General features: G+C 44.6%; 1 protein-coding gene across 9 annotated transcripts in view; it reads left to right on the forward strand.

Moving 5' to 3' along the window:
• MICU1 (mitochondrial calcium uptake 1) overlaps positions 1 to 15,736 on the forward strand; it is an 84,764-nt gene that overhangs the window by 13,533 nt on the left and 55,495 nt on the right. For all 9 annotated transcript variants that reach the window (XM_088168572.1, XM_014882265.2, XM_088168571.1 and 6 more), the window contains 2 exons: positions 5,731 to 5,908; positions 11,251 to 11,413. In XM_088168572.1, the coding sequence (XP_088024698.1) occupies positions 5,731 to 5,908; positions 11,251 to 11,413 (341 nt within the window). The remainder of the gene's footprint in view (positions 1 to 5,730; positions 5,909 to 11,250; positions 11,414 to 15,736) is intronic.

Below are 15,736 nucleotides of genomic sequence, written 5' to 3' on the forward strand. Positions count from 1 at the left end.
GTTGGGTCCATTGCAGGTAAGTGTTGGTCTTGTTGCCTTCCCTGCCCTCTGGGAAGTCCTGCTGCCTGCTTTTGGGGAATGTATCTCCTCTAAATTATTATACAACAGGAGTAGCTCATGCTGCTCAGTTTTCCTGTGGTGAGGAATACTTGAGCAGTGCAAATAGCTGAGCTTAGAAGACTAATGAAGTTTACACTTTCTCAGCAATAACTTAAACTCTGAGGATTTCCAGCTGGCAAGAAAAGCAATTAAGTATCTGGGCATTGGCATAATGAACTGAATTAATTGAAATTAATCTTGGTGCAGTCATTGGCTACTCTAAATGAGGCACTAATATATGAGAAGTACTAAAGCTCACAGTTTGTGGCAGGCTTAACGTTTGTAAAAAATATTCTGCTAGTGATCCTGGTGTAAAACTTGTACTCTCTAGCTCCTGATGCCCTTTTGGAGTGTTAGGAAATGGCTGCAGATCTGTTCTTCATGTCACAACCCTTCCTGGCTGAATCTGGGGGCATCTGAAAGCACTTAAATTGGCATTTTGATGCTGAAGCTTGTTAATCAGTCTAGCACTGAGGGAAATAAGGGAGCAAAGGTACCTTTGGGGGCACAGAGTGACCTGTGTAAGCAGAATATTCCCAGTGCTCTTCCTCATGGACTGAAAATACTTCATCATCCATTTCTTATCCTCCTGTGAATAAATCAGTGGTGAGAATAAGGGCAGGACACTGGTGTTGCTCTGGAAATTGCTGCCTCCAGCTCTGGGATCCTCAATATAAGACAGACATGGACCTTGTTGGAGAGAGTCCAGAGGAGCCCATGGAGCTGCTCCCTGGGCTGGAGCCCTTTCCAATCCTAGAGGGGCTCCAGGAGAGCTGGACAGTGACTTGGGACAAGGGTCTGGAGTGACAGGACAAGGGGGAATGGCTTCCCACTGCCAAAAGACAGGATTAGTTTAGATATTGGGAAAGAATTGTTCTCTGTGAGAGTGGGGAGGCCCTGGCACAGGGTGCCCAGAGAAGCTGTGGCTGCCCATGGATCCCTGGAAGTGAGCAAGGCCAGGTTGGACATTGGGGCTTGGAACAGTCTGGGACAGTGGGAGGTGTCCTTGCCCATGGCAGGGGGTGGCACTGGAGGAGCTTTAAGGTTCCTTCCAAATCAAACTGATTTGGGATTCCATAACTCTGTTTAAAAATGCACTGATTTTTTTTTTTTCACTGGTGTCCTCAGGGCTTTAGAGTAATTTGCTTAGAATACATTTTTAATGGGAGAACTGCTGGAAATATCTTATACCAGCTGAAACAGAGACTTAAAAAATCTCTCTTGTAGTTAAACAAAGGAAACCACATACATCATAGTCAAGAGGGGAGAAACCTGCTTTATAGCTATAGATGTGTCAGGTACAACTTAACCTAATGTAGGGGAGAAAAGATGAAAAATTGTAGGTATTATCCATGTGAGTTTATTTTTAGAGCTCTCATGTGTTTACACGTTAGGGGAATGGAAGGAGCCAATCTTTAAGGTTCCTTTCAACCCAAACCGTTTTGTGATTCTATGCTTTTTAAAATTCTTTGTGAGAGGTGACACACTCAAGAGACTATCCTTGGGCTTGCTGTGCTGAGGGTTTTTTCCTAGGACTTCAAGACACATTTGGTGTCTGGGAGTGGTGTCTTGAAAGAACATTTTGTTCTCTCCAGTGGCTTTTGACTGAATACTGGGTTTTTTTTTTCCCATAGACATTGGAGAAGGAAAGGATCAGATCGTGGGGGCACAGCCCTATACCCCACTGTGTTTGGGAATGAAAGCAGCATCTCCTGGATTAAGAAATAGATTTATAGCTCACCAGGATACTGGGGTAATGTCAGGACACCACAGCTTGTGTCATTAGGGTGATTGCTATTGTGAAGTTCTTGCCACAAATTCATTGTGCTAATTTATGTCAGTGTTGAGTATGTGAGAGATGAGGAGGGAAGCAAAGTAGTGAGTGTGGCAACACTCTGAAAAATTGAGTTGTGGCTCTTCATCCTCTCTGGTGAATTTCTTATTAAAGTTTCAGGTAACTAATTTCGTTGTTGAATATGGTTGAGCTGAGGATGAAACAGAGCTCCTTGCTGAAAGTTCTCCTGATCCCTGGAGGTTGCCTGTTTTTATGAATGTCGTGTCCAAACCGGCTTTTGCATTACAGCATGAAAGTCCTGAAGTCTTAAGTGGCCTTTAAACCTCACTGGGATGTCTTCAGATGTTTACATACAAGGAGAATGGCAACTCTTAGTCAACGTGTCAGGCAGGATTCCTCCTCCCTCTGGTTTGGTGGCAGCATCCTTGCTGACTCCTGAGTGCCCAACTCGTTGTTAGATCTCTTACATTTCCTTCTGAGACTGAACAGCAGCTGATAGCTGAGAGCTTTGCTACTGCCTTCAGGATTAGAATAACTGAGCACTGTTATCTCTGGCACAAAGCTTTGTGATTTTTTTCACGCTGTTCTGCTTCTGTCATTCAAAGAAGAAAAATACTTTCAAGGGAGTGGTTATGATTCATTGGAAGGCCTGCAGCTTGGAATGTTGTGCCAATGCCCAGTGTGAGTCCCAGCATCCTTCCTGCCTGTATATCCTATGGTTGTATGTATTTGGTTCTCTTAAAGAATGATTCCCCAAGAGTGCATTTATCATTGCAGGCCTCTGATAGCTCAGTGTTTTTGGAGAGGATGAGGAATCTAATCTTACACTTAATTGTTGGCTTTCTCCAAGGATTCAAAGGAGATATTGCTAAGTGGGTGGGAAATAGTCTCTGATTCAAATTCAGTTCACTGGAGGGAAAAAAAAAACTCTGAAGAGATCAGAATGGTTGAAGCATGGCTGTAGGGTTCAGGATCCAGGACAGGCACACTCCGTGGGGAAAGGCTGGCGGCTGGTCTTGGCACACAGTGAAGAGAGGCTTTGTATTTTCATTTCCCTTTTGTGCAGAAGCTGCAGCACCAGGAATTCCATTGGAAAGTCAGCCTCATCAAAGAGGGGAGGAGAGAGTCTTCACTTGCTGAGGGAAGTCCAGCAGGGTGGATATTTCTGGAGTTTTGGGCTTCTCTCTGATATAGGCACTGAAAGGCTTTTTTAACGTGGGCTGAGTATGAAGTTGCAGTTGTTGGAAGCCAAGGATTTCAGCAGAGGGTGGTAAAATACACAGAGAAGGTGCACGTAGAGCGCTGCTCCTTCAGTGGTTAATTCAGTGAGTTTGGCCAGTGGCCTGGAGGTGAGGAATAGCTGTTAAAATCTTGCTTGAGAAGTAACCTACAGACTCTGCCTTTCTCCTCAGAGCTCATTTTCCTGCATGGTGATGTGACTGTGGAGCAGAGTTAATTACCTGGATAAACCAGAGGGAGGAAAAAGCTGACTGTATTCAAACAGCCTCTCTCTATATTGCTGGAGCAACTGACTTGACAGCCTGATGGATTGAAGGAATGCGTGGGATGTGCTGAAAATGTTTGATTTTTCAATTTCATCTATCCCTTCCCTGGTCTGCTAGCTGTCAGTCAAGCATTACAGGAGCAAATTTTCCTGATACAGCTATTCTCCAGCATGTTTCTTATGGAATAGCTTAGTTGTGGAGATAAGCAATTGATTTCCTATTGCTTTTCTGTCCCCTTTTCCCAAGAGATTCCCTCAGAGCTACTTAAGATGGGTGTCCTGCCTGCACAAGGGCTTTCCATGTTAGTGCTGCTGGTGTAGCCTCAGCTGGCAGCTGCATTTTTCAGCCAAACCCACAGCTCCTCAAGGGTGTGCCAGTGCTGATTAAACTTTCAGGAAAGGCTTCAGGACAGGTGCCAGCATGGACTTCATGCTCCAAGAGAGGTCAGTTGCTGGACTGTTCCAGGGAAAGAATTTCCCTATGTTAAGATACTTGTGGAGGACCCAAGTTTGGATCCTGTCTCTGAAAGTTTGGTTCAGTGGAGGTCATAAAGATGGTGCTGTGCTGTAAAATTCACAAATATGTATTGACAAATTGAGACTCAGGGCCTTTTCAGAACAGGAAGTGTGCCAAACTCCATTTTTATGTGAAAAGGCAGGATTAATACCACTCCTCAGTGAGCACTTGTGTGTTTTATTACATCAGACCCCTGTAATGGAGCTGTGTTCTGTCCCACTGTGCACTAGAAACCTCTGAACCCCTATTTGAGCTGATCCTTTCCAACCGAAACCATTCCACAAATAATCAAGTGTCTTCTTCCCACCAGTCCTGTGGACGTTTGCAGTTCTTTAGCCCGTTCCCATCTGTCTTGTACTGCGCTGTCAGTGAATTATTGGATGCTGATAAGGAGAGAGTTGTCTTTTCTTTTGGTAGCATTTAAATTAATTGATGGAACACCTACCCTCATTTCTCCTTCTTGGAAGCTGATGTGCTGAGATTGCAGCAAGCTGTGGAAAGGCAGGGGGTTAGAATGAGAGAATCTTTAAGGCCCCTTCCAACCCAAACCATTCCATGATTCTGTGATTCCTGGGGAGACAGACACAGACTCTCTTCTGTTAATGCTACATACTACATCTGTGTTTTCCAGGAAACTGGTAGGATGAAGTATGTGTAGCCTTTTGTTTAGAGCTAGGGAGACTTCAAAAATCTTGGTTTGTTTTTGTTTTTCTCCCAAGGCAGCCCTTTTAAAACAAACTCACACAACTGTAAATGAGACATTCATAGTTCCAGGCAGTACCAAAGTGGCCAAGGAGCAGCACCTGTGTGTGAGCTCTAACCCTGTGATTAGTCCAAAATAAATCATCAGGAATGTAAAGTAAAGGCAGATTTGCTGAAATTATGGGCAGGCTCGGATGTTTCCCTGAGCTGTTTGAGTCCTTTAGAAAGAGAAATAATTTTGTCAAACCGTTGGCTTTGTTGCCTGTGACATGTTAATGGATCCTCAGAGATTATCGTTTCACTGATGTTAATGTGGTCTGAGCTCTGTCTGATTCTAAACTGCTTTACAAGTAAAGCATTGGAAAGCGAGAGCATTGTTTAGCTTAGGGATTTGTCCTGCTTTTTATTTAATCATCCCATTACCAGTTACAGTTCTGCGAGTTGCTCCTGACTCTGAGTGAAGTGTTGAGTCTTGGTCTATGGAACAGAGTCCCCTCAAAATCTTTGTATTTGAACAGCAAGGGAAAAGGGGTCCTGTGCTCTGCCAGAGTTTTATTTCCACCCTGAGGACAAACAACTCCAGTTTTGTTGTCACAAATCCTGCAGTACTGGAGTTCAGAAGAATCATTGGTATAAAACAGCCTGTCAGCTGCTGGAGATAGAAAATAAATCAGCTGTGCTGAAACAAAAAGGTTGTTCGTCTTGAATCCTGCAGTGCTGATGGTAAAACACATTTCTGTCACTTAATCTGTCTTTTTGGGGAAGCAGAGGTGGAATTTAGTGCTAGAGGAGGTACGATGTGCCTTTCTCCCAGTGTTTCTTGCATGTCTAGTCGTTGGGCGAGGATGTCATAATTCACTGAGTGATTTGGACGGGGAAAACTTACTGTGACCATTAGTGTGGGTGTTGGTGTGGGGTGCAAATTAGATCCCAACAGGGGAAAGCACACTGAATTCCAAGGGGACTGGTCACTTCTTTGCTTTTGCTTTGCAGCCCTCCCCACTGCACCGTAACCAGCGTTGCACTCAGGTGGAGCCTGGCAGGATCACTTTGGGGCAGCCGTAGCACCCCTCAGTCACTTCCCAAACGGGTGTTTTCTTTTCCCTGGTGCAGGGCTTACGCAGAAGACTCTGTCAGACACGGCCCGAGGGCAGAGCCGGGGGAGAAGGTGAAGCACGAGGAGGAGGAGGAGGAGGAGGAGAGCAGCGGCAGGAGGGCCGTGGCCTCGGGCGATGAGGAGGCGCCGCAAGAAGGGAAGAAGAAGAAACGTTCCGGCTTCAGGGACCGCAAGGTACCAAACTTGGGCATCTTGCAAGAGAGAAAACTTGCTCTGTACCTGTGTTTATTTTGGGAACAGCATGTTGCCATGAGTGTCTGTAGGTTGAAACTCGTGTGTTTAGAAAGCACGATACACTGATCCTCTGAAATTGAGCCCTCTTTTCCCACCTCCACTTGGACGTCCAAGGTGATCAAGGCTCCTGCACTGATGGCTGTTAGGACGGTGCATGCAAAGCAGGGAATTGGTGCAAAGCTTTTAAACCATCTGGGGTATTCAGCATGTGTGTCTCTGAGTCCATCTTTTTGCCTGTGAATATACACAGTGCATGCTGGAAGAAGTAGAGGATGAATGTGGAAGGGAAGGTAATAGGAAAGGTGGACTTTAGTTCTTCATTTAATTATTCTGTGCAAATGTACTTGTTGAAATACAGCCTCAGTCCCCCCCTCTTGATTAGTCCTGGCTCCCTCTTGATGCTTCTGGCTATTTAATTTTCGGATCAGACACATTTTCAAGAGTAGGAAAACTTGAGTAATAAACTCTATTGTTGGCTTGTGACCTGCCTTCACTCTTGGGCAGTTCCAGGAGCTTTGGGCTCCTTCAGAACTGACAACTGGTTTGGTACTATTTGAAACCACTGTTATTAAAAGATATGTAATTTGATCTGACAGAGCCCTGTAACTGGGAGCTGGCAGACAGCAGTATTTTATTTTTTAAGCCCATCTGGATGTCATTTTTATAGGGCTGTGCTGGATGATGTAATATCTTTGCAGCACCAAAGAGGGGAAAAGAATTGTGGAGAGCATCTACTCCCATTTTGTTATGACTTGCTTCTGATATTTATTTTTAAGCCTATATTCTGGAGGTTGCATCTCATTAGCTGTTAAATTGTGGGTAGTCATACATAGTGGCTTAACAGCTTCTCATGAAAAATTAAGAGCTGTTTCCTTTGAAGCTGCTGAATCATTTCGGTTCCTGGTCAGAAAAAGATTACACAACTCGAGATTTCAAGTACCTCGTGGTATTTGGGGCTCCAGACTCTCTCCTATTGTGACATGTTGGTGGCAGCTCAGTGAAGTTACATAGTAAGATGCTGTGCTGAGATACTCAGAACCATCCAGGAATGTGGGTTCTTGGAAGCTGCTGATTTTCATGGCAGTTGGGTGTCAGGTGCTCTGACAGCTTCAGCTCTTGCCAGTACCACTCAAGGAAAGCAGGTTATTGGTTTTTTCAAGTGTCAGCAGATGGAGGCAGGCTGCAAAGAGCAAACCACAGTCCACCCTCATCCACACTTACTTTTGAATACAGTGAGTGTAAAGATTGATTTTTGTCTGACGTGGCTGCTGGCTCGGGATGCCAGAGGAAGTTTTTTACAGGCAAGGACTATTGTTCCACTTGAACGTTAGAGATGAGCCTGTGTTGACCAGCTCTTTCCTTCCCAAACTAGGCAGTGAGGAATATGGCCATGATTTCCAAGTAAGACACAAGCCAGGTGTGCCCAAAAGATGGGAATAGTGTGTGGCCTGGATCCCTTCTCATCCCAGTCTGCCTTCCTCTGACAGCAGGAACTCAGGAGCAGCGATTCCCTTGGGGACAGCCCCATCATCTTTGTGCCAACACAAGCCTTTTCTGTGCAGCCTGGAGACAGAATGTACCTTGTGTGGCCTGAATGCCAATGTTGCAAGAGCTCCTTTAAAGGCAGGATGTGCCAGGTATTGTCCCAGGTGCCTGCCCCGTGTTTGAGCAGCAGCTGCTGCAGCGAGTCACCTCGGGAGCTGCGTTTGAATGTGGCCAGCTCAGATGACAGAGGAAGGTGTTCCCCTGCTCCCTTAATTGTGTAGCACCTCAGGGATTCTTGACTCTCCTGGTGTTTAAGAAAACCCCAACAAACCACCACCCACAGTAAAAACTCTTCCCAGCTCTTCCCGTAATTAATTGAAAATAGCGTGGGATTTTCCTTGCGAAAAAATTAAGCCTAATTGGAAGCGTTTAACACTTGTTTGTTATCCTAATGTTGCTTTTAATGAAGGTGATGATTAGTGGTGAAGCAATAAATTAAGTTTGACGTTGCTGTTTTAAATAGTGATCCAGTGAGAGGGGGAAGCTGAGGCATAAACCACTCTCAGGTGTTGGGACTGTGTGTGGATGGTTCCCAAGCACGTGTTGTCTGTGCAGTGTGTAGGCCCTGGATATGTAGGGCAGAGAAGGAAAAAAATTACTTGAGTGCCTCAATATAGTTTGAAGGCTAATGAGCTGTAATACAGGATGGGGGCGGGCTGATGTGTTAATTAACTTGCTAGAAGTGTTTGTATGCAGCAGTAGGGCTGACTTACCAAGATGTACTGGCAGTGTTTGGGTCCTGCAGGTATCTTGCCTTGGGATGTTCCTTGTGCTGAGCCTTCATTTGGGTGTGTGTCACAGGAGGAAGCACAAAGAAAATGAGTCCTAATTAATTTGCCCTGTTAAGATGTGTGCTGTTGCATAGTCAGGGAGGCCCTGGTGGTGCTCTGTGCCTTGAGATGTTAATTTAGAGCTTTATTTTCATGTCAGCATAGGATTTAGGGTTTTTTTTTCTTTTAACCTGAGGCTTAGCATAAACATTGACAGTCTCAACAGCACCTTCAGTCTGGTACAGCAACAGGGATTACTTACCTGTCTTTCTCCTCCAGTACATGCTCTGCTAATAAATGCAAAAAAGGGATTTTTCTTTTTGGGTCATATCATCTTTCTGGAGGTGTCTGATGACGTGAGGCTGCATTTCTGGGGGCAGGATGAGAATTTTGACTGCTCTTCCTTGCACCGAGGACTGGTTTGTATTAGGGAAAGGTGAGAGGTCAGGAGAGGAGACACTTGCCTGGCATGATTTTCAGTGCAGGTTGCTTGAAGCAGTACAAAAACCCCTCACAAATGGTTGTCTGCACCCAAATCTTAACTCCACATTTGTTTTGGGGCTGAGGCCACTCCTGTTATCACCCACTTGATGTTCAGCACAAAATCATAAGTGAGGTTTCCCCCATTTGCAGCATCTTGGCTGCTCCCTTCTTGACCTGGCTTCGTGTTGCACCCAGCCTTGCAGTCAGAGGGATGGGCTGCAACATTTGTCAGTTTTTAGCCGCTGATTAGCTCATTACCAAGAATGATGTAATTGTGAGTTCAGCTGCAGGCAAAAGGGAAGAAGTGTGGCTGTATTTGCTCCCTTCTTGAAGGGAACCTTGAGGAAGAAGTGAGATTTCAGTTGTGATGAAAGCAGCCTATGAGATGCTAAAAATCTAAATGGATTCTACTTTTTTTGTCTAGATTGTGCATTTTTGTGCTGTAAGCTGAGGCAGGAGATGTAGTTTTGAGTCCATGTTTTTAGTAAGCTGTTGTTGCTGTGGAAGTAATACTCAACATATTCTAAACATGAGGAGAAAAGCACCTGAAAGCAACAAGCCTGACAGCAGCATCTAAGCAGGGGCTCAAAATGGATGCAGAGGGAAGAGCCATGGTGGATATGAAGTCAAGTGGGGTAAAATGAAACATGGTTTTACTGGCAGAAATATCAGGACTCCTATCTCTGGGGCAGCAGTGGGGTTGTTGAGCTGTGCCCAGCTGGGTAGAGGGAAAGCATTTGATAGTGCCTTGCAAGAATTTTTTCCACAGGTTTGGAAAATTTGGTTAATGAGTTTTTTTAGCTAGAAAGCAGGCTGTGGTGAAAGGTTGCCATGGATGGAGGGAGCTGGGCGTGGTTTGTGGTGTCTGTTCTTGGCTCCAGTCTGGGCTTTCATACTGTCCTTGGGTTTATTTGTCTTCCTTGAAGGTAAAAAATACCGAGCTGTTTCTGGCTGATTAAGCTGGGTGGGGTGTTATAGTCAGGCAGGAATGAGATATGGGCCTGCACCCACAACTGAAAGATCACTTTGGCATAGGAGCTGCCTCCTGCCGGTTGGGAGCAGTAGACAAAGCTGGAAAGAGGTGGAAAAGTGGGTGTCATCTTTTACTAGGACTTGGAGCTTGGCAATAAAGCAATTGTCCTCATTCCAAAGCCCTTAGCTTTAGAGAACCTTGTGGACTGAAGCTATAAAAGTGGGATTAGGTTTGTTGATTAGAAGTGCAAAGGGCCTAGGGACAAAAACTTTCTCCTGCAGGAGGGAGGGAACTGCCTGAAGTGGTTGATGCAAGGACATGTGAATTCTGGAAAAGCTGTGGTGATGCTTTGGGTATTGTCATTTTAGGTAATGTCATCTGTGGTTGCATTGCTGGAGATCTGAGCTGGGACAAATAAAGAGGAGAGAGGCTTTTCTTTACCAGAGCTTGACTTGAGAGATTCAAAACATTTGGCTTTTTTTAAATCCTAGAAATAAGAAAAACTAAGAGAGGGTGTTTTCTGTCTGATAAACATCAGGCTGAGGAAGTTGTTCAGGAATTTAAGGACAAGGCTGAGCCAGGACCAAAGCCAGGAATGATCTACAGCTGCCTTGGCAGTACCCTTGATCTTGCCTGTTCTCTTGCAGCACATCATTGGGATTTTTTTCCTCCTGTGGCTCTTGGCCAGCTGCAGGTTTCAAGTACATTATGGACTGTTAAACACAGCATATAATGCAGGAATGAAAAGCTGAAGTAAGGAGGAAAGTTTTCTGTGCTAATACATTATGAAGTGTAGGTGTCTGTGTATTTTTCCACCCTTGTGGCCCTGTGTTGAGATTTTGTTTAGAAAAGCTGTCTGTTGTCTTTGATTCATTCCAGCTGTTTGAGGGGAAACTGATTCTAGGTACAAAAAAGAAAACCCACTGCTGGCAGAGTTAGGAAGAAGCAGATTGGTGGGGAGGACTGAGTTTCTGGGGAATTCTGCCAGTGTGATAGAAAAAAGGAAAAAATGAGCTTGGGTGACTGAGCAACCAGCTGCAGCTCCAAGTGATTTTTTCCAAGACTCTGCTTGAAAGTAAAGGTTTTTCCCAGCCTTCCAAGGCTTTTTTCTTTTACTTCACATATTAATCACAAATCAAACCCTTCAACGCTGTGGTTACAATGTTAGGCTGCTTTAGATTCACAAATGGGCTGCCAGTGTCTTTTCTTACGCTCATGTTTTTAAAGCACCTTCAGGGATTTTGTGAATTTGTTTTTCCTCTGCCACCATGAAGAGTCTAAATTTATTCATAATAAAGATTTTTAGTGTTTGTTCTTAATCCTGGGACATCAGCAGCCAATATGTCCAATTTTCCTGGGTATTCAAAGGGGTTTTGAAAGGAATAATGCCAAAAAGAGTCGAGAGTTGTGTTGCTGTATGAACTTGTCCTGTGGCAAATCTCTTTGAAGACTAAGATTCAGTGTGGGGCAGGAACAATACATATCTAATGCTGGTTAAATTTCATTTCCAGGTGATGGAATATGAGAACAGGATCAGAGCCTACTCCACACCAGACAAAATCTTCAGATACTTTGCCACGCTGAAGGTCATCAACGAGCACGGCGAGTCCGAGGTTTTCATGACCCCGCAGGATTTCGTGAGATCCATCACCCCCAACGAGAAACAGCCAGAGAGTGAGTGGTGTGTGGGTGGGGATCAGGGGAACTGATACTCCCCAGTCTCTGCTCCCTGAACTTCCCAGCTCTGATTGCCTGAAGTTCTCTCCTGAAGTTCTCCTCCAAGCACAAAATTAGCCCGAGCCCTTTCATGTTTCCCAAAATGCTGTTGCAGTGTAGCAGATCTGGCTGCTGTGAGCCCCTGAAGAGCAGATGGGATGCCTTTCTCCTATATTTGATAGGGAAAGATTACCTTTAACTGAAAAATGTGATGTTGATTGGTGAGACAAAGAAACCAGCAGTCTGTATCCATGTGATAAAAGCATTTTATTCTGGTGCACTCCTTTTATACAGAGTTTGGAGTTTCTGGGTAAACACATATGATTGGTTGGGAGTTTGGATTGCTCAGTTCTCTGATCAATAGTTTCTGCAGCTTAGGATGGAACTCTTTGGGTGAAATCATCCTATTATTGTTCACCTAGGAGCCTGATTATCAAACCAGGCTGCTTGAATCAAATCTCTTATTTATGGCTGAATCAATTGCCCATCTACAAGCCAGCTTGTGCAGTGACAGAAACTCTTCCTAAACCTACAAAAGGAGCTTGCTTTGGCAAGGAAAACAGCAGCAATAAAGGTTGGAGTCGATGATCTTAGAGGTCTTTTCCAACCTAAGTGGTTCTAAAGGGGTTGAGGCACCCCATATGATGCTGCTGGTCAGAGTAAGGCTCATCTCTGCCATCTTCGAATTCCCTGTGGGTTGAAGAAAACACATCACTTGTGGTACTGGAGGGGTTTGGCAATCCACTAGTGAGAAAGGGACACCTTGCTCTTGTCTGGAAAGCTGTGTCCTGAATATTTGGTGTTGGTGGGGTAGCAGGAGGCTTTTGTCTGCATTCCATTTTAGAGATTCATGTTTGAGGTGAGATGTGGGAGTTTGTGTTTCTTGGTCTCCCACATTGTATCTCAAATAATGAAATAGGCTTTTGTCAAATTAAAACTTCCCTTGTGTCTGCAGACATTAATGAAGAACTTCAGCCCCCAAATGTTAACTTTTTGAGTGTGGGGTTTATGTCCAAATTGTGAAACTTTTTTGATGTCTTAGATGACAGCTGCTAAATAAATACTCTGTACACTTGTGCTTAGAAAATAAAAATATGAAGTGTGTGCAGGAGGGAAGAAAAAATAATCCTGGCACTAGTGTTTAAAGCATGTAGGTGAATTGATATTTAGGTTTCCATCAAGCCCTGGAAATGCTGTAGTTTCCATGTGAATTAATGCCCGTGGGTTACCATCTTGTCTGTCTCAAACTTCTTGTACTTGGAAAAACAGTAGAACCTGTCTGGAGGCTTAAAAACTGAAAAGATCCTGTGTTCCATTTCAACACATCTGATTCTTTTACTTCTTCCACGTGCTTGGTGCATTTTAGGGTGTGTACAGCAAATAGGTGGAAGAATGCTCAGCAAACACCTGGCTCGGAGGCAAGCAGAGGTGACTAATGGGAAATAATCATTCATCAGTCTTAGCCACTCATTTCCCATTGTATTCCCATTGTTATCCTGGCTGTTGAAATGGCCTCATGAAGCCATGGTGCCTGCAAATGCAGCCAGTCAGTGACACACAGCAGTTTGTAAGGGAAGAAAGTGGTCTCAGGTGATTTTAGCAAGTGGAATGGGATGGAAGCTGAGCTTGGGCTGCCCATCAGCAGGCAGAGCAGGAAGGGAGGCAGCCTGGATTTTGCCGAGTTGAAAAATCTGCCTTCAGAACTCTTACTGTTGTGGATTTGCTTCTAGATGGAGCTGCTCTAGGGTGGTTGTTTCTTACCAGCTCTGTACATCATCACACTCACAGTTTTTTAGTACATAATGAACACTAGAAGAGTAAAACACTTATTGCTACAATAAAGTCAAACCAGCCATAACCTTGTTCTCCGATGTTTTTAAAGCTGGTAGTAAAAAATAAAAGGAAGATAGGTCTGGTTTTCAGACCACAAATTGAGAACAAAGAGTGCTACCTGCTGGCCAGATGAGTTCTGTACTTCACACCCTGCTGGTGCTTTTGATTCATGGGATAATTTAGGTTACAGGTTAGCTGGGAAATGCTGGGGCTGCTTTCTTCCTGAGTCACGACTTGGGTGTGCCCTCCACTGGGGCTGGAGCATCCTGCCTCCATCCCAGGGCGTTCCTTGGGGTTGTGATGTAGCCTGGTGTGTTCCTGGGAAACCTCCTGGAGGTAATCCTTCAGTGTGCTCAAGCTGCCGGTCGTAATTTCAGGGAGTAACTTCTTGTAAATGCCTCTGCTGTTTTATGGAGAGAAAACACTGTGGAATATAAGTGATCTGGAGTAATGAGGTGGCTGAGTCCCTGTTGTATTTATTTTTAAATTGCTCATCTACTGTGAAGGTATCGTGTGCCTGATTCATTTTTATGGATTACGTAGGGGAAAGTTTGATTTATTGTCAATAAAGTGTCAGCTTAATTCTAGCCTGCATTTTGCTAGCTTGGGGAAAATGAATGCCAATTCCTCAGCTCCTGTAGATTGCTTTCTCTGGTTCAGTCAAAATTCCTGCCACAGCATTCCCAAGTAGGCAAGCTGTGCTTAAGGAATGACACGAGCTTGCTGAGCTTGGAATGGTTTGTCAGAAGAAGCCAAAGAATGGCATTAAACTTGAAAGCTGCTTTAAAAAATAATTTCTTTCTGTGCTATCTGGAAAGTTCAAGTTCCAGGAGAGGCGTGGGTGGTGATTTCTGCTCCCTGCAGTCCTGTATTATTTTTTTTCTCCCACGTCCTCTCATACCTGAGAGGCAAGTTTGCTCCAAGAGTGGATGGGAAGGGATGGCTGTTTTCTGCCTGGTGTTTCCTTGGAACCCCAGTCCCAAACCAGCTGAAAATAAGCTGAAACTGCTCTGTCTCTGGTGGGAAGTGCAAGGGTTCTTTCCATTTTTCCAAGTTTATCTGGATCCATTCTGCACTGACTGTTTTCCTGAGGAAAGTGAGTATTTTGGAGCATCCTGGACTAAGAAGGAGCTGTGTCATGCTCAGCCAGTATCAGTTTTCTTATGGCCTTTGCAATAAGGACTGAAAGAAGTAAAAAATAATTTTTATATCTCATCCCAGCATGCTGTAATGAAGGCAGGTTTTCCCTAAACCAATCCTGCTCTTCTATTCCTGTATTAAACTCACTGGCTATCCTGCCATAGGCAAGATGCATTTCAAGTTTCACCACATAATGAGCAGCAACTCAATTATCTGAACTCTTGAAGGTTTTTTGGTTGGGCTGGTTTTTTTGTTTGAGTGCAAGAGACCCCAGACATGCTGGTGAAGCCCAGGCAGATGCAGCAGCTGTGGCCCTGCAGGCTCTGGGCACAGGATGGTGACAGAGGAGAGGAGCCATGAAGGACAGAGCTGATTCCTGGTGGCTGCATCAGAGTGTACAGCTTGCCTCTCCTATTAGAAATGGTTTGTTTTCCATGTCTGGACTGCATGAAAAGCTGAGCACAAGCTGGCCTCTGGGGTGGTACAATGGATGAGTGATTATTTGTTATTTCGATTAAAGTTTATGAAATATGGATCTGATCTCTGCTAGAACCAGCAGCCAGGAGCTGGGACAAGCACTCATGTAATGAGGAGAGGAAAACTCCCTGGGCTGGTAGAGATCCTTAAAGTTACACAGAATGGTCAGCTGGATATTTAAGACCTAGAAGGAAGTCAGGGACTCTGTGATTCCAGTCCTTCTGGGAATTCACTCTCTGTTCTTTCCCAGTACATCTGCTCTGTGTGAAGAGCTCTGCAAAGCAAGGATGTGAGTGAGAGGTAACTCCAGTTGTCTCCTAAACAAGGTGAGGTCTTTTTCTGTGGAAATACATAATACTTGGGCAAGAATCATCTTTGAGCTTGTCATGCCTGATAGGAGACCCCAGGAAAAGAGCCAGGGAGGAGCAAGAGATGCATTTACCTGTGTGCTGAAAGTCACATAAATGAGGGTTTCCCATACAGGTGCCAGGTGTGTTAGGGATGCATGGCTCACAGGGAGACTCACTGGCTTGTTGGAGCAGGAGGAGACCAAATCCCTTCATCCTTCCTTCCTGGAACAAAACAATCCTGGACTTGAACTCAAACCCCAGGCTGCTGTCCCCTGAGAAATCTCAGGCAGCTCATTGTTTGCTTGCAGATTACATTTTAGATTCAGAGGGGAAATACTCTGAATACAACAATCAGTAGCTGGATTACAGCTCTGGAGGGGAAAGCTAGCTCCAGCATTTTCTCCTGCCATAATATGGCATATCACAAGCACAGTTAGCAGGCTCTTCAGTCTTCATAATTAGCCCTTTTATTCATCTGCTG

The sequence above is a fragment of the Sturnus vulgaris genome, chromosome 8 (genome assembly GCF_052056855.1).
Source record: "Sturnus vulgaris isolate bStuVul1 chromosome 8, bStuVul1.hap1, whole genome shotgun sequence".
NCBI lineage: Eukaryota > Metazoa > Chordata > Aves > Passeriformes > Sturnidae > Sturnus > Sturnus vulgaris.